The sequence below is a fragment of the Rhineura floridana genome, chromosome 5 (assembly GCF_030035675.1).
Source record: "Rhineura floridana isolate rRhiFlo1 chromosome 5, rRhiFlo1.hap2, whole genome shotgun sequence".
Lineage (NCBI taxonomy): Eukaryota > Metazoa > Chordata > Lepidosauria > Squamata > Rhineuridae > Rhineura > Rhineura floridana.
This window is the reverse complement of record NC_084484.1, coordinates 29,739,868-29,759,797: the sequence shown is the minus strand read 5'-3', so window position 1 is coordinate 29,759,797 and position 19,930 is coordinate 29,739,868. Positions and strand designations below refer to the sequence as shown.

The following is a 19,930-nucleotide window of genomic DNA, read 5'->3' as shown; positions in this document are numbered from 1 at the left end:
GATTTTTTATCAATATTATTCAACATTGTACAAATGTCAGGAAATTCCATCTGAAAAAATAGAAGAGTATATATCTAAACAGAATTTGCCTAAAATTACAGACTTTCAGAGACAAGCTATTAATAGCCCTATTACGTCAAGAGAGATATCTGAAGCTATAAACAAAATTAAATTAGGAAAGGCACCAGGACCAGATGGGTTATCTGCAATGTATTATAAATGTTTGGAGGAAGAACTCTTACTACCTTTACAGTCTACAATGAATCTTATTTTGCAAGAGGGAAAGATACCGGATAGTTGGAAAAATGCTAATATAATATTAATACCTAAAGAGGAGCAAGATTTAACTAAAACAAAAAATTATCGACCAATATCTCTATTGAATAATGACTATAAAATTTTTACAATGATCTTGGCAGAAAGATTGAAAATAATATTGCAACAATTTATTCAGGAAGATCAATCAGGGTTTTTACCTAAAAGACAATTACGTGACAACGTCAGGAATGTCTTGAATGTGTTGGAATATTTAGAACAACGAAATGATAAACAAGCAGCTTTGATTTTTTTAGATGCTGAAAAAGCATTTGATAATTTGAATTGGAAATTTATGTTTCAGGTTTTGGAGCAAATGGATTTTGGAGACAATTTTATAAAATGGATTAGATCGATTTATACATCTCAGAAGGCTCAGATAATTGTTAACGGAGATTTAACGGATTCATGTGAAATACAAAAGGGTACAAGACAGGGATGTCCTTTATCTCCCCTTTTATTTATTCTGGTCTTAGAAGTGCTGCTTAGAGATATAAGGCAAGATAAAAGAATTTCGGGATTAAAGATAAAAAAAGAAGAATATAAATTGAGAGCATTTGCTGATGATTTGATAATTGTACTAGAAAATCCTTTGGAAGGAATTAATGTATTGATGGACAAATTAAAAGAATTTGGACCGTTAGCAGGATTTAAGATCAACAATCAAAAAACAAAGATGTTGGTGAAAAATTTAACTTTAAGGGAACAGAAAGAGTTAATGGACAAGACAGATTTTACAATAGAGAAAAAGTTGAAATATTTAGGTATTATTATGACAAATAAAAATTCAAAGTTGTTTCATAATAATTATGAAAAATTATGGACAGAGATTAAGAAAGACTTGCTAAGATGGGATAAACTACAACTGTCATTAATGGGTAGAATATCTGTGATAAAAATGAATGTATTACCGAGAATGATGTTTTTGTTTCAAACAATACCTGTAATATCCTCTGATTTACCTTTTAAACAATGGCAAAAAGATATCTCTAAATTTGTATGGCAAGGAAAAAAACCAAGAGTTAAATTTAAACTACTACAAGATGCCAAAGAAAGAGGAGGACTGGGATTACCAAATCTGAGACTTTATTTTGCTGCCTGCTGTCTAGTCTGGATAAAGGAATGGATCTTATTGAGGAATAAAAGACTATTGGATTTGGAGGGCCATAATTTGAAGTGGGGATGGCATGGATATCTATGGTATGACAAAGTAAAAGTAAATGTAGACTTTAATAATCATTTTATAAGACGTCCTCTGTTGAAAATATGGAATAGATATAAACCAAGGTTTTATTCGAAAATACCATTATGTGTCTCAAGTCAAGAAGCGTTTTATAGAAGAGAAATGGCTGGAAAAGAGAAATGGTTAACTTATCAAGAACTATTAGAAAATGTACATGGAGAATATACAATGAAAGAGAGAGAACAACTGACAAAGGAAGGATATAGTTTTCAATGGTTTGCCTATTTACAATTGTTAGAAAGATATAAAATGGACAAGAAAATGTATGGGTTTGAAATAAGTAAATCTGATTTTGAAATAGGATTGTGTACAAATGATGAAAATATAATTGCGAAAATGTATAAACTCTTATTGAAAATGGATATGGAGGAAGAACAAGTAAAAGAGTGTATGGTAAAGTGGGCAAAAAATTTTGGTTATAATATACAAATGGATCAATGGGAAAATATGTGGAAAAAAGGTTTGAAATTTACACTATGCTATAATCTTAAAGAAAAATTTTATAAAATGATGTACCGATGGTACATGACTCCAGTTGTCAAAAATGTATAGTAATGTTTCTAATGTTTGTTGGAAATGTAAACAACAAGAAGGATCATTTTATCATATGTGGTGGTTATGTAAAAAGGCAAAATCATTTTGGGCACAGATAGGTAGGAAGATGCAAAAAATTCTAAAGATAAATATTCAGTCAAAACCAGAATTTTTTTTATTGGGTTTTATGGATAAACAAATAGAAAAGAAATATGGAAGAATAATATTATATATGATTACGGCAGCAAGATTATTATATGCACAAAAGCGGAAAATGGAATCAACACCAACAATGGAAGAATGGCTATTGAAATTAATGGACTTAGTAGAAATGGATAAATTGACGTGTTTACTTAGAGAAAAATCGACAGATACATTTCTTAAGGAATGGAAGCCTCTCTTAGACTTTTTGTTGAAAGATCAAAATAAAATGATGATACTGGGATTTGACGATTAATTAAGACAGCCTATGGAGAAAAGGGATTCTGTATGTATACATTAAGGGACAGGTTTGATGTATATTATATACTTATAGCTGATCTGCGACAAATCGGAAGTCAACTATTTTATTTTCATTTTTTGTTGTTGTATTGTTATGTTTTTTTTTACTTTGTTTTGTTTGTTTTTGGAAAAATTTGAATAAAAATTATTAAAAAAAAAATAAATGCCTGTTACAATGTACTGACATATAGCTTGTACAATCAAAACATATATACATAAATTTAAAAAAGAAGAAAAAATAAAATAAAAATGTTTTAAAATTATAATAATAATAATAATAAAAAAGAAGAAATCAATAAATAAAAAAGAGGTAGAGAAAAGAGTTGCTGATATTGTTTTGCCCTGCCCTGTTTCACTCTCGCAACGGTCAGGGAGCTGGGCCTGACAGGTGCTCATTTATAACTTTAGACCTGCTACATTCCTTTTAATCCCTATTGACTGGGGGTGGGAGGACTCTTCAGTCACTGTAATTATCTGGTTTTGAGTATAAATTATCTGATTTTGAGTGACTCCATAAGCTGCTGTACTATGTTACATAAGTTCGAAGTACATTGGATTGTACCAAATCTAGCTGTAAACGCTTGCCAATATGCAGCAAATGCAGACAGGTGTGAGATTACAGCTGTAATAAAATCTGGAATTGAACACTAGTTGTTGAATGTGTAGCAGCTGATTGGCTTGATTTATATAATATGGGCCACAAAAGAGAGAAAGAGATGTAAGTCAGCATCTTTAGTCTGAAGCATTGTGGTTCAGTGAGCTGCAGTAGGTCACTGTGAACTGCTGAATTAATTCTTGTTTGTGTTTAGCATAGTGCTGGCACAGCATAATTTAAGGTAGTTCAGCTTCTCTATGGAGACACCCTTTGGGGCAAGGGAAAGCCAGCCAGCTGTATCTGGTGCCCCGTATGCCATATAATCTTTGCTGTATGTGCCATTAGAATATAAAACACGTGAAGTTTATCAGCTTAAAAAAGGCCACATTCACACCGTACATTTATTTCACTATTATTCCACTTTAAACACTCGGCCTCCCCCGAAGAATCTAGGGAAGTGTAATATGTGAAGAGTGCTGCGAGTTATTAGGAGACCACTATTCTCCTCACAGAGCTACAATTCCCTGGCTTAATGGTCAGTCCTACTTCCCTAGGGATTGTAGCTCTCTGACGAGAGTAGTGGTCTCCTAATAGAGTCTCCTAAGCCTCAGCGTGGGAAGACATGACCATTTACAGTGGGATAATAGTGGAATAAATGTAGGGTGTGAATGTGGCCAAAGTGAGGTGTTTGTTGTGAGCAGTTACAGCCTATAAAATAATTAAGGTTCTTTTAGATACTCATATCAATACCCAGATTCCATTTTCGAATAATGTGTTATGAAATTCAGAACATGAGCAAGATTGGAGAGAAAAAAGGGAAGTGATACAAATGTAGTCAACTCGTGGACCTGGCTGTTAACGAAGAAGCCTTGTATAAGAATTCAGTGAAGCATGGAACCCTAAAAACGGGTGTGGAACCTGTGGGATCCTCCTAATGTTTTGGACTCCCTCTCTTATCAGCCCCAGCCACCATGGCCAATAGTCAGGGACAATTATAGTTGAACATCTGAAGGACCACAGGTTCCCATCCCAACCTAAAATGATGTTCCTGCATTTTAATTGAGCATTTATAGACTTTAATTGGGCATTAATGTCCTCTGCAGATGCTTGTTAACCAAGTGGCTGTCCGTCTGAAATTTGGATGCCTTCATCCTCTCATAAGGGGCAACTATGCATGCAAATTTCATCCAGTTCTGCCAAGAAATAATTGCAACCTGCTTCCTTGTTTATCCACCTCATCATCTGGCCCAGACAACTGTGGTGTTGAGAAGGAGGAACTGTAGATGGCATTGTCGCTTGCTCATTTTCTCCCTCCCTTGCAAACAAACGGGTCATAGCCCAGTCTCCCCCCTCCCCCACATCTCAATGTGTTAGATCATGCCAAATTTATGATTGTCTGACCAGTTATTAAATTGATATTGGGAGGAAGACGAGAGAGGAGAGGGGAAGGTCTGATCAATTGCATGCTTATTGAGTTCAATGGGATTTAATCCAATGCAGTCATGGTTAGGATAGGGAAAACTGACCATGGGGAAGGAGGGGGAGAGGAGGAGGGGGAGAGGAGGAGGGGGAAGGAGGGGATTGTAAGGGGATGGGTAGGAGGAAGGAGGGTCAACAGAAGGGGGAGGGAAGGGGCAAGAGGAACGGGATAGGAAGGAGGAGGGGGACAGGTTTGATCATTTGCATGCTTTTTGAGTTCATTTACTCCTGTGCAATCATGCTTAGGATAGGTGAAACTGACCTGGGGGAGGGGCAGGGAGGGGAGGAGGGGGGATGGGAGGAGATTGGATGGGTGGGCACTGGGCAGAGGGGAAGCCCCTTTTGTTTCCAAAAGGAAAACATTGTGAACAGTATCATTGCTATTCAAGGTTTCCGCCACCTTTTTATTCTACAGCAGGCATATGTAGCCTCCCACCCAAATTTCAACCAAAGCTGTCCCTGGCCACATCCACACCAGAACCTTATTTCACTTTACACAGTCATGGCTTCCCTCAAAGAATCCTGGCAAGTGTAGTTAGTGAATGGTACTGAGAGTTGCTAGGAGACACCCTGTTCCCCTCACAAAGCTTCAATCAGAGCGCCTGTCTCTTAAACCACTCTGACCACTGAAGCTCTGTCAGGGAAATAGGAGTTTCCTCTCAGCACCCTTCACAAACTAAACTTCCCAGGATTCTTTCAGGGAAGCCATGACTGTCTAAAGTGAAATAAAGTTCTGATGTGGGTGTGGCCCCAATTAGCCAAGCCAAGCAGCTGGGAGTCTGGCTTTTAGAACACTGACAGTTGGTTCTTACTGAGCATGCCCAGGCTTATCATTTAGTTCAATGCTAAATGTCTTAAATTAATTTGAAATCAGCTAGGCATTTTTTTCAAACTTTTAAACTGCAGAAGATGAAGGTTAGAGTATGGGGCAAGGTCAGTAAAAGGATTACAGATACTCTGTGAACATGGCTGATTTTTAATGAATTTCAACAAATTATGAGAACTCAGAGGAAAAAGTCCAAAAGGGGTCTGTTTCTTTCTCTTTCTTTTTACACTTTGAACTCTCGGTTCTCTCTGAGTGTTTTATGTATCACCATGAACACTTAGAGGGTTGTTAAGCAAGCATTTCTGAGTTCAGGACTATAAGTTTTGTAAGGTTTTATTTTGAAATGACCTTATCGGAAGCATCAGAATGGCATGGGGGATATTTTCAATTTAACATTGCAGAATGTGAAAAATCCATGCTCGCTATAGTATAATAGTATATAACCACTCTTGTGGCTTTATAATTAGTTTAATATTTTTGAGGGGGAGGACTAGGGGTTTGTCTCTTGTTCTTTCTTACCTTAAAATACTTAATACACACCACTTGGCCACTTCTTTTTGATTATTCTTTTTTTAAAAAAAGTTAGCAGCTTCACACTGCATGGCTTAGTTTTCCAAGGCTTGTGTTTGTATGTGTTTGGAGGGAGAAGCCAATCTCCAATAGATATCACAAGATAAGGCTGGGAAGAATGCTGCCTGTGAGGTGCTGAGCGGCTCTGGAGAACTTTAACTTTTAACTTAAAAAAAACATTCCTCTGCTGCTGCATTATCAAACAAATAAATCTGAAGTTTTCCAGTGCTCTGCAGACAGCATTATAGACAGTTTCACTTCTTGCAGGGCCCATGGACCTGGAGAAACAGAGAGACGTAGAAAAGCATAAGAGATTAACAGCAAAGAGCACAGAAACAGGGACACAAAGGTTTGTGGGGCCCTGATCTGCGGGAGTTTTAATGATACTGTCGTTCAATTCAGGAAGGGTTAGGAACAGGCTGAATTGCCACAATTCAGCTCATTATCCAGCCCCAGCAGAGAGCCACTGCACACACCCCTGTTTTTATACCCCACCCTTCCTCCCAAAGGACCCCCAGGACAGCATACACATAATCCAACATAACAGAATAAAACTTTTTCAACACTTGCATTAAAGAGCTACAATAAAATAACAAAATCTGTACATTTCAGCAAGAAGATGTAATAAAATGCTGGCCCCAAATAAACTGTTTCGAAATCTGTGCTCGATGTGCATGAATGGGGGCTGCAAGTATGAACCCACTTCCCTCTTAATGGCAACTTTACACATACAAGTACTGCAAGTGTTGCATTGGCTTCCAGTTTGTTTACAGGCCAAATTCAAACTGCTGGTTATGGCCTTTAAATGAAACCCATAATGGCTTGGCTAAATTTCCTGAAAGGCCAGTATAAAGTTGTCCATTATTATGATCTTCAGCAGACGTATTTCCCTCCAACCAGCCAATGCCTGAGGTGTATTTAGGCTTTCTCAGTGGCTTTTCCAAGGCTCTGGGACTTGCTTCTTAGGGAGACCCATTCTGTTGGTCTTCTGCCAGCTGGCAAAGCCCTTCCTTATTTAGATGTGCCAAGGTAGAGACCTTGTGGCCTTTTGACTTTATTTCATGTAGCCATTTCATGTTGTGGTGATGATGGTGGGGAGCCCAGGGGTAAAGAAGGATACCAGAAAGGGGGAAAATGGGGGAAAGCCAGAGTAGATGGAGCAATAGAAAGAGAGAGGGGGCAAATTGTTCTGTAAGTAGTCGGTTCAGACCTTTAGTAGGAGCTAATGTGTCCCTCCCGCCCTGTTAGCCTGCTGGGTGGGGATGGAGGGAGAGAGAGAGAGAGAAAAGGGATGGGCCCTCCTACTTTTGGCTCTCGCTCTACCCACTGCTGCTTTAGCCGCCACCCACTGACAGCACTCAGCCTGACAGATTACCTCAGATGGAATGAAGCTCTGGAGAGAAAAAGAGTCCGTATCCCTGAGAAGAGTCAAATACTTGGATTCCGCCATTAAACCTGCATAATCCTTTGGGTTGGAGAAATCATTGGCTCTGTGGCAGTGTACTGGCTGTATCAATTTATAGGAGCTGAGGGTCTCTGAATGCCTGGACAGCAATTTAATGATAGTAGCTTAACAGTACATGAATATGGGCATGTGTGTTTTGCATGCTTTCACTCATACTTTGCATTCATTTATCATCATTGCAGGGGAACACTTGAGAATCTGCCCTCAGGAATATACATGCTGCACATCAGAAATGGAAGACAAGCTAAGCCAGCAAAGCAAACTTGAATTTGAGGACCTGGTGGAGACGACAAGTAATTTTGTCCGCACAACCTTTGTGTCCAGGCACAAGAAATTTGATGGTGAGTAGCATGTTATAGTTTGCATATTCTGGGAGCAAAGCTGCACAATCTTCTATAAAACTGTACATATAGCCCATTCCATTTCAAGTAACAGATTAAAATGTTCTCCCATGTAAAACAATTTCCTGCACATTCAAAATGAATTTATCATAGATAAGTCTAGGCTATGGTTCCCCTCTCTAGTATACTAGTATTACATGTATAGGATGTTTTTTTTAAAAAAAAAAATAGGAGGGCATTCAAACATTTGATCCCACACCCTGCAGTCTAGAAGGTACTACCCAGCAATAGATAACCATATGAGACTGCTGATCATGTGTTTCATCTCTTAAAAGGCTCAGGCAATTAATCCACTATACTGTCAGATCCTTTAGTTGAAATTCCTTGGTTTATCACAGGATACCACTTATTCAGAATGAATGTTAATTGTATTTTCAGACAATTGGGCATTGCATTCAGTTGTTGCCCTGTTAGGAGAAGAGCTTACTTTAAAGTTGGCATCCCTTATCTGTAATTATTGCTGTCAGTTACAATTATATGAAGGAACAGACTGCTGAGAGCCAAAGAAACTGTCCACTGTTTAAAAGAGTTCATGGTATTAGGTCAATCTCACTTAATGTCTAATTTTCCTATTCATTTTGCTGAATAGCTGCATTTACATTTTGCAAAATATAAACTATGAATGTTGTGGGAGCTTGGTTATGCTCTTGCTGGGATATGCTGTCTAGGTTTCTTTCCCAGCACCAAACCAGTAAACATTCCAGATGTAGTGTCCCACATTTCCTAGATGTAAACCGTGCAACTGGCTGCAGTCCATGATGGGAATACTATGATGGATGTGGGATGCTAGGCAGGATATCATAAAATATGTCATTATTCCATAAGCCATTAAGAGTTTGAGATTTTTGACTAGGCTTTCCCACATCTTTTCTCATAAAAATGAAGGTGTTTTGTTCCCACACCTTTCCCACATGCATAAAGGTTGTCATGAGGCCTCGTGGAGAGAAAGAAAGCTCTTCCATAAATATGTCCAGAGATGCTATTTTTCTAGCTAAATCTGCAAGTGCAGAGAAAAGCTCTACTCTCATGCTCTCCTTATGACATAGTAACCACAGGGCAGATATTGGTCAATGTCCATGCTCAGTCACATCAGCCTGTGGTGAGATGACTGTTGTGTGCCACCCCAATCTCCAAGTGGTAAGAGATCTCCAGGGGTCCCTGTGCTTACTCAGGGTTTGGTTTTCTTGGAAAGAAGGTCAGTGGAGACTATGGTGTCTTTATGAAATATGGTTTATTTATTTTCACACATTCCATCCTGGGCTTAAGATGGAGGAGTTCAAAGCATCAGCAGTCCAATAGACCTTCCATTTTCCATCAGGCTTACAGGAGGCACCCTAAAGCCATGATGCAGAGAGCCAGGCTCTCTCCCTGCCTCCAGTTCCCAGCCTTTCCTCCGACTCAACTAAAAAACACAAGCCTCTCCTTGGCCTCGGGGGGGGGGGGGCTCTCCTGAAGAGTTTCAATAACAATAGGATCTCCCTGGCTCATTCTCTAGTTAATGGGCACTTGATAGACCCATTAACTCACCTGGCCACTCTGTTAGATTAACGAAAGGGGACTCATCTGACCAGCGGAGCGGGTTTTTCACCCTCGGGTGCAGGGTTCCAAATCAGAAGTTGGAAGGGGACCCATAGAAATCATCCATCTCCACTCCAAACCCCTAACAATATGTAACTTTTGTCAGGTTCTTCATCGATCTAGATCGTTTTTCATGCCCTCCCAGTATCAATGGAAAGGTAGTGTGGCATTTTTGCAGAGAATGAAGCACATTTTCCCTTTCCTCTGTTAGAGGGGGTTTGCTCATGGTGGATATTTTCATTCTCTTTTTCAGAGCATATGCTGAAATTATGTAGGAGGAATAAATTGTGTTGATTTGTGGAGGGATGAACAACGCTACTCTAATTATGCTGTTACTTTTTGTACTCATTTGATCTCATGATTGGTGGGCAGATTTTGGAAGAGCTTGTTCAGGGGATAGGTAGTGAATGCAAAATACAGAAGCAAAAGGTAGAAATGGGTCACTTGCATGGTAGAAGGTAACTCGAATGGATGTGGAAATTTGCCAACACAGATGTGCCACTGGAGGCTTTTGTACTTAACTCTGAATAGCCCTTATTTATTGTCTAGTGAATGTTGGAATTATGGTTGTTATTGTGATTGTGCTGTTTGTTTTTGAAGAGCCATGTGAGAGCAGTACTCACTGCCAGTCCAATTCATTTTGCTGTCTAAAGCCTGAGCTGGTATTCCAAAATAGTGGCAAAAGAATAGAAAAATCTTAGTTTTATTATTATTATTATTATTATTATTATTAATATTAATATTATTAATTAATAATAATAATAATAATAATAAATACCACACTATATTCACATTGCCTGTTGTGGCAGCTTATTCAAAACATCATAAAACCCGAGTACATATCTGATACAGACCCATAGTTTTGAATAATTCAAGAAACGTTTGCCACTTATGCAGAAAACGGTCGTTTCTGATTCTTCCTTCCTGTATCCTCAAGAACTCTGTCACTTCAGCTATAACAACATAGTCCCACACTTTTGTTGGTATCTCACCAATTGGTATCTCACCAATTCTCCAATATTTAGCATACAATATTCTTGCACCCACTAGGAGGTTAGAATCCAATTCAATATGCTTGACATTTATATAATATTTCAAATAATTTAACAAAAATATATTTGATAACCTATAATCTTAATTAGTTGTTTCTTTGCAACCTCTCATCTCTACCATAAATGAAAAAATCGCCTCTGTCATTCTGACATTTACAACAAACTGGGGAGTACTTATTATCTATCTTATTTATTTTGACAGGAGTTATATACCATCTAATTATCTTATAACAATTTTACTCTTATAGCCACATTGAGAACTTATGAGAGACTTCCTAAAGCTTTTCTTATATTTCAGGGATGCTTTCTCCTATATTTTGTCTCCATTTAATCATGTATTCTTTTGTTTGTTCAGGCTCAGTTTCATATTTAAGCAGAAGTTGATAAATGTTTGCTAAATAATGTCATTTATTATTTAAAATTAACTTTTCAAATTCTGTTAACACTCTATGTCCCAGTTTCCTCATATGGTCTTCAGCTATAGCTCGCACCTGTAGATATACAAACCAATTTGGTTTTCTATCCTGAATCTTTGCTTTTATCTCTAAGTAAGAAAGTATACTTCCATACTTTGTGAGGCCAATTATTCTAGGGAGCTTCTGTTTTTTTACAATCTTGAAAACCTTCTCCTATAGTAATATACAATTTACCTACTAATGATTCCAAGGGGAAGAGCTAGGACTCAACAATCCACTATACCTACACCATACCTTCACAATATTACATAATAGAAACTTATTTTTAAACTTTTTATTTCTAGCTGTTTGCTCTCTCCATAATATTTCATGGTTAGACATTCCTAACGTATCCTGGTCGAACCTAGAAATGTCTGAGTTAGGTTCTTTAATCCAGTCTGTTAACCAATTTAAACAATTTGAAATGTACAAAAGAGGCATGTTGGGGACTTTAAGCCCCCCTTAATCTTTTTCATCATACAAAACTAATGCTTTGAGACTAGACATTTTTTATTTAGCCAAATGAATTTCATTAACATCTTTTGCCACCCAATAAGCTGTTTGTTTGTTATTTTAATTAGGGATGTTGAAACAAAAAAATATTTTTGGAATAATTACCATCTTAACAGCAGCTATCCTTCCTGAAGAGGACAGGCTTAACTTCTTCCATTCCTCTATTAGTGCAGAACATTATTTGAAAAGTACTTCATAATTATCTGCATACATTTTGAAAATTTGATGGCAATTTTATTCTTAAATATCAAACTGGTTTCTTTGATCAATAATAAGAAAATTTTCCTTTTATTTGCTTTTCCATTTCTTCTCTCACTTTCAACCCTATAATTTCTGTCTTTGTTTTGTTCAGTTGATAACCTGCCAAATATCCATACTCCTCTGTTTGATTCGCTAAAGCCTTCAAGCCTAAAGGAGAGTAGAGGCTTTAGAGGATAGAAAATTTTGCGGTCTCCCCATTCTTTTTTCACAGGCATAATGTTCCTGCTCCAATGGCAAACTAACAGGATTACTAGTGGACAACCCAATCCCTCTGAAAACTTTGAATGCATTACTTCGCAATATCCTACTGGATTCTTTGCTAAGTCTCTTTCTCTGCTTACTGTAGCAAGCAGGAGATGCAGTTTTCTCCTGCATAAAGCAGGGATAGAGAGCTGACAGAAGGAGATATTGGGCCAAATTATCGTAGCTGTACACTCTTCTGTTGTTTCCAAGCATTTAAATGAAGATGCTTGATCTCCAGGTTGACAGCTGGCAAACCTGTATGCCCACCCCCAGCTGCAGTGAATCACAACCTTTGAACTATTTAGCCTTAAAAATAATATCAAGCACTTTTCAAATGTACGTACAGTGTTTCAAGTAAAGAGCACTGAAGCAAATAAGCTGATATTCTTTCATTCTTGAAAACATTTATGAGACAAAGAAACATCGCCATTGGCAGATATTTGATTCACATTTGTAACTCTATTTGAGTTTCAGGACAGGTCATAATTATCCAGCCACTGAGAAACAACCCCTTTCAGGAGTAGAAGTTGTGTTTATTAATGCTCAAACTCCAGGAGACACACCTCAGAGCAGCTTAAAATACATTATCCTCCCAGTGTTGTTGTAATACTATCATCTCATTATCATCAATTCCCTCTGCATGGTGGCTTTGCTGAGCAGCTGTTTTGCAGCCAAGCCAATATCTTTTTTAAGTATTGCTTTATCAGCAGCTGAAACCAACCCACCAGAAGGGGTAATACCCTGAATGTTAATAAGCAGGCAGTATGTGTTCAGTGATATTTCTTAACTAATCTTCTGAATAACTATAGGCAAATTGCAATGAGGTTTTTATTTTATTTTTAAAGGAAAAACAATTAAAGGGAAGATGGTTACAGTCTTATGCTACAACTGTAAGTGGGAAGTATTGTGCATTAAGTGATTTCTTCACTGGTGGCTAACTTTTCAGTGTGATGAAGACTAAGTAAATGCTATTGCTGTACATGGGACTCTAAAATGCATACAAAATGCAATGAAAATATCTTTAATTCAGTCTTCCTCATCCTGGTGTCTTCCAGATGTTTTAGATTTCAGCTTCCCTTGTCACTGAACATTGGTGTTTCTGGTTGGGGTTTCTAGAAGTTGTATCCAAATGATCTGGAGAGTACCAGGATAGAGAAGGCTGAATTAAATATTCTGCTGGTTATCTAATGTGACTAACAATCTTATAAAGGCTCTTCATCAGGAAAATTGTGGTAGGATTCCCTCCCCTCTTAAGTAAGACATACAGTAAGTTGCGAGATGAGAAGGAAATGTATCTCCCTGATGAAGAGTCATACAGACTTGAGACACATTGGCTGATTTTTGAATAATTTCATTAAATTTGTTGTTATAACACTTGGTGGCAAGTTCCTCTTGTTTTCTGCACCCAGAATTCTTCAATGCTATAAAGTAGGTGTAGGGAACTTGTGGCCCTCCAGAGGTTGTTGGACTCCAGCCTTCAGCAGCCCCAAGCAGTATGATCAATGATTTGAGATGATAGGGATTGTAGTCCAGAGCTAAATATCTTCAGCCTGATTACATTGTTATGGAATGTGTTGATCTGCTGTGCAAAGGGACATTACGACATGATAGGCTTTTGTGTAACTTCATAGCAAGTGATACTTTTAAAAATGGGAGCCTCATGGTTAGTCCTAAAGTCTGGAATGCCGGTTGCTTTCTGCCAGTGTAAGGGCTAGAGCTAGGGTTGAATGAAACTCACCTGTTTGCTAATGTCTGCAAGTACTCAACTGGTAGAGACAAAGGTGTGTCATAATCCAGGTTAGGTTAGGTAGAAGTCAAGGTCCAGAGCAGTAACCAAATATCGGAGCAGCCAGAAGCAGGAACATAGTCAAGCTCAGACACGTGGTCAAATTCCAGAGGAAGGGAAGGCACGGGTGTCTCTAGAGCAGCTACTCCATCTGAGGAGTTGATCAGATGGAAGAATGAAGACCAAGGCAAATTATGCAATGCCCTCTATTGGCTCCTCCAATCACTTCATCTGGCTGTGCAGATGATCTGCAGCACCCTTTTTGGCTGCTAATTGTGTGGCACTTCAGCAAAGATCAAGCAAATAGGTCCCTCGGCCTGAGAGCATGGTACAGAGAGAGTGAAGCGCCTGGACCGTGCTGCCAGAGTTTGAGTAAAAGAGACGTAACCCTCTTTTGTACCTTTGAATTTGTCTACAGAAAGAGAACCACTTTTAATGAATTTTCAGGGCTGGCTGACATGAGGAAGCCTTTGGGTGCTGCTGATTTAATTGAACCGGTGCTATATTAAGACTTGTGCTGCTTGTCAGGGTGTCTACCCATCCCTTAGACTCAAGTTGTATATTTCTAAATATATATAACACCATAAGCCCTCATTTCAGTACTCACAAAGAGGCTGAGGCTGCAAAAGGCCACCCCTAAGTCCCTAGTACTTGGGGAAATAGGGCGTGTGAAACATAGGAATCTTCACTTGTACTGATCCACCTCATGGAAGATCTCACCCCGAATAAGTCTCTCTGCATGCACAAAAGGTGTGCAATGCTAGTTCAAATGTTGCCTCTCCCATGTGGAAGAGAAACAGAAAACTAATTTCATATAGGGCATTTCTGCTTAATAATTTATTGTATTTTTATATTACCTTTGAGATTGGGTGCTTGCCCAGAAGCCATGGGTATGTCATGGGTAAAATATATAAAGTTGCAGAAGTGTGAGTTTCCATGGTTATAGATGGCATATGTAAGGATGTTAAAGGTGTGTGTATTTTAGTATTATTAGTGCCCACCTGCCATGTGAATGCTTCTAATGATACCATCATAGTACATGCATCTAAGTCAGGTATATGAAGCTTCGACATGGATTTATTGCAATTTACTGCCCCAGTTTTATACAGACTCTGGTCTCAAAATTGCACAGAGAGTCACATTAGTTTGAGAGGGAGAGGCAGTAAAAGCCCCATAAAACATGTTTGATTTACAGATCTTTGATCCATTCTCACAGAAATATCCAAGTGGCATAAACAAAATGTCTCCCATGGAAGGCGCAACAATGAGAAAAAGCTACCAGTCAATCTGGATATTTGTAGAAATATGGTCTGCACTTAGAAGGAGGTAGTAAGAAGGATCTTTTATCAGAGTAAAACAGGCCTGCACATTGTTTGTTTATATTTTTTTAGTGCAGACCTGGACGCCTGTGACCCTTTAACCCAAATGTATATATTTTGCTCAGCTAATTATTTCATAAACCTCCTGTTTTTTGAAGTCCTGAACAGATACCAAAATCAGGGTGCTTAATTGACCTCCTTGTGAGTGGCGACATAATATATAACTGGTGGGACTGCCTTTGGGTTGGTGGGTAACCAGGTTGCACAGATCTGCACTAAGGATACCTGAAAGATCATCTTACCCCTTATATAGCCAGTCAGTCACTGCACTCTGCAGGTGTGGGCTTCCTGTAGATACCATCTTATCAGGAGGTCTGTTCCGCATAACACAGGAAGTGGAACTGTAGTGTAGTGGCACCTACCCTTTGGAATTCTCTCCCCTTAAATATTAGACAGGTTATCTCTGTTATCTTTTTGGTGCCTACTGTACCCTTCCTCTTTCAACAAGCCTTTTAAGTAGAGACCTTATCCCAGTCTGTGTCTGTGCTGGAACTGCTTTTTAAGATGTTTTTAAAGCTTTTTTAAAAAAGATGTTCTTAAAGATGTTTTATTTTAATATGTACTTAAAGATGGTTTGTTTAAATATATTTTAATGTCTGTTTTATGATGTTTTAGAATGTTTTAGTGTTTTTGTTTGCTACACTGGGCTCCTACTGGGAGGAAGGGCAGGATATCATCATCATCATCATCATCTGAGTGATGGAAGGATTCTCAGATGTAATTCAGTATTCTGGAGAATAGTAAAGGTTGTCATATTGGCCTCCTTAAGAAGAGCCGTACTGGAGCAGACCGAAGGTGCATCTATTCCATCATCAAGTTCTCAGAGTGGCGAATCAGATGCCTATGGGAAGTCCAGAAGCAGGAGGGACTTGAGTGCTGTCCCACTTTTAATTCTCAGCAGTTAGTATTCAGAGCCATACTGCCTCCAGTCCTGGAGGCAGAACATAACTACAGTGCTAGTAAGCCATTGACAGCCTTATCCTCCGTGAATTTTGTTTAATCTGATAACAACTTTCACTGGGAAAAATGATCATAGAATCATAGAGTTGGAAGGGGCCTTATAGGCCATTGAGTCCAACCCCCTGCTCACAGCAGGAAGTCCACAGCTAGAGCATCTCCTGCAGATAGCTGTCCAGCCTCTGCTTGAAGACATCCAGCGAAGGGGATTCCACCACCTCCCTAGGCAGTCGGTTCCATTGCTGAACTGCCCTTACTGTCAAGAAGTTCCTTCTAATGTCCAATCTGAATCTACGCTCCTGCAACTTAAAACCATTAGACCTAGTCCTACCCTCTGGGGCAGCAGTGAACAAATCTGTACCCTCCTCTATGTGACAGCCCTTCAGGTACTTAAAGAGTGCAATCATGTCACCCCTCAGCCTTCTCTTCACCAGACTGAACATGCCAAGTTCCTTCAACCTTTCCTCATAAGACTTGTTCTCCATACCGGCTATCATCCTCATCGCCCTCTTCTGAACCCGCTCCAATTTGTCTATATCTTTCTTAAAATGAGGTGCCCAGAACTGAATGCAGTATTCCAGATGAGGCCTGACTAATGCAGAATATAGTGGGACTATTACTTCCCTCGACCTGGAAACTATAGCTCTGTTTATGCAGGCCAAAACCGCGTTTGCCTTTTTTGCCGCAGCATCACACTGCTGGGTCATGTTCAACTTGCGATCCACTACAATTCCAAGGTCCTTCTCACATGCACTACTGCTAAGCCGGGTATTTCCCATCCTGTACCCATGCATTTTGTTTTTGTGGCCTAAATGCAGAATCCTGCATTTGTCTTTATTGAATGTCATTTTATTAATTTCAGCCCAATTTTCTAATCTATCCAGGTCCCTTTGGATTTTATTCCTGTCTTCCATTGTGTTAGCTATCCCTCCCAGTTTCGTATCATCCGCAAATTTCATAAGGCTTCCCTCCACTCCATCATCTAAGTCATTGATAAAAATGTTGAAGATTATCGGCCCCAGGACAGAACCCTGTGGCACTCCACTCAAGACCTCCTTGCAGTCCGAATCAGAGCCACCGACGACCACTCTTTGAGTACGGTTTTCCAACCAGTTGTGAATCCACCTGACAGTATTTCCATGTAGTCCGCATTTGACTAGTTTGCTAATCAAAAGGTCGTGGGGGACTTTGTCAAACGCCTTGCTGAAATCTAGAGAGATCATACTGATCTATCATTGCTGATCATACAGGACTAGCTTATTGCACTAATCACAAATGCATATACACCATTTGATTGGTTACAACAGCATGCAATTTTCTGAAGGTGTAGAAGTGTCATCACAGATCAAACGCTACAGGTAAACATTTAATCTCATCCTAGACATAATCTTTACTTTCAGTGGAAGCAACTTGCCCATTGTAAGTAGGGATGGGGGGAAATTCAATTCAGTTTGCTTTTAAAGGCAAACTTAACCAAGGTTGCATTTTCTGAAACAATGTGAGAACTGAAACACAGCTATCCTTTGAAATTTGAATGTATCCAAATTTTGCACCGCAGTTCTCTAGCCAAGTAATGTGTACATATAAAATGCATATGTGAAAACAACATACAAAAATGCATTATAGTAGAGATCGTTACTTTGCAGAAATGTGTATATTAGGCAAAATAATGTATTTAGTATAATGTACTATACAAATATGTATAGTAGAAATTCACAAAAAAGTGTTGATGCATTTTATGAGATGTTTTTAAAAATCACAAACCGATGTAGAAATGTGGAGAACTGAATTTAAGATTAGAAAAATGAGAATGAGATAACCCAAAATCGACATATTCACCCATCCCTACTGTGTGTGTATGGGGGAGGTGGGGAGGTTTGTGCATGTGTGAAATGGTCTCTGTGTGACAGCACAGTCTTCTAAGAAGTTTTCAATGGCTAGAAGTATATGTGTGTGGTGAACTGTCTTAATGAGTAAGTGTGTTTGGGAAGAGATAGAAGCATAGAGGGACATAAGCTATACTTGTAAATCCACACGCAAAACATACAAGCTGCCTTCAGCTAGGTCAGCCCATTTGCCCAAGTATTGTTTACTCTGACTGGCAGCAGCTCTCTAGGGTCTCAGACAGAGGCTTTTTCCAGTCATTTGTTACCTGATCCTGTTCTATTTGAAGATTCCAGGGACAGAGCTTGATATCTTCCACATGCAAAGCATGCTCTGCTGGGTTGTGGTTCTGCCCATATTCAGTAGGTAACATTTTTATATTGGGTATCCTATGCGCTTCCTTCAACAAGTTCTGGGAAGCATACATGGGCTTATACCATTTTGCAACTCCATGAGGTAGGTTAAGTTTTGATTGACTTTTCCCAAGGCCACTGTATGGGAATTTGAATCCTCTGCATCCATACTGGAATCTCTAGATATACAGTGGTTGGCCTTGCTTTGGGGAAGATGTTCCTGACTCAAGCCTCCACGGTTCAACTTTCATCAAAATGGACAAAGGTGGAATCAACAAGCTTGCAGGCAGAGGCACAGCATTCAAAAGAATAAGGGTTAATGTCATGGAAGAATGAGAAATGCAAAACATAGCTCCCCCAAATTAACTATATTTCTACCTTCGCCAAAGCAGCCATTACTTGGCTGGCATCACAGATTTGTTCCCTGAACTACATGTCAGCAAGAGGTATGACCTTATAGGTTTTTCTTTCTGCTTAGATAAATGCAGGGAATTGCCCATTACACAGAACCGTCTGTGCAACACTTGATTAACCAAGGTTTTTCATGTGCATCATGGCATAGCACTAAAAAATTCCATTCATGCTCTTGTTCAATAATAGACCAGTCAGCTTAGCAACACTGAAAAAGGTTTCCTTTTCACTTTTTGTGGGCAAAATGCAGCAGGGCTAATGGGGTGTCATATTTATGTATGGCTGAAACACTGACCTGAACTTTGGCTAGTATTTTACCATGAAAGGACTAATCAGGAAAACAGATCTAAATTATCAAGAAGCAGTAGGCTACTCATCTGAAGCTGGCTGACCTTTCTAACTAGATTAACATTATTTGTTCAGTGGGTACCATAGGAAGATGACTGCTTTGCACTCTTGATCAGCTCTATTCTGTCATTTTTCCTAATTGGAGAGGATGGCAATCTCCCTCAATTAAAGTCCCAATTTATGTCCAGCTGGCAAATTTACTGTCACCCATCCTAATGGGGCAGAAAGGACACAGTCTGTAGCATATGAGGGGTGACTGTAAATAACCTAGTTTTCTTTCTTGTTGGAGGTATTAATTAAACATAGAATAACAAGTTATTGACATTTTAAGACAAATCTTTCAAGATGCCCAGTTTATGTATTAATATGGACATTGGGTAACTGCTATTTTCTATAATTTCATTTCTTTTGAAGAGCTACTTATGAAAATCACCAGATGGAACTTTTATTAAGAAGCAAAACCCATTATTATTAATTGTCTAAATTATTCCCTTTAAATTTCTGCTATAGGAATAATGAAATAATATTTGCCAAAAGAACTAGAGGCATATTTGTGACCACCCTCAGATGAGACATAATTGCCAGATTCTGAACTTTTTTTTAAAGTAAGTTTCTAACATTTGTGGAACTTGAGCTATGAAGCAAAACATGCAGACGATATCCTTCTCATTTGATTTGTGAAATAATTAGCCTGCTTCTGCCTGTCAATGATTTTAGTCAATGAATGAAGTCATAGTAATGATTGACATTTAGGAAAGCAGATCTCGCTAATTATATGGGG

General features: G+C 38.7%; 1 protein-coding gene across 1 annotated transcript in view; it reads left to right on the top strand.

Moving 5' to 3' along the window:
* GPC6 (glypican 6) overlaps positions 1 to 19,930 on the top strand; it is a 1,220,950-nt gene that overhangs the window by 353,982 nt on the left and 847,038 nt on the right. The window contains exon 2 of the mRNA XM_061630112.1: positions 7,711 to 7,869. Coding sequence (XP_061486096.1) covers positions 7,711 to 7,869 — 159 coding nt within the window. The remainder of the gene's footprint in view (positions 1 to 7,710; positions 7,870 to 19,930) is intronic.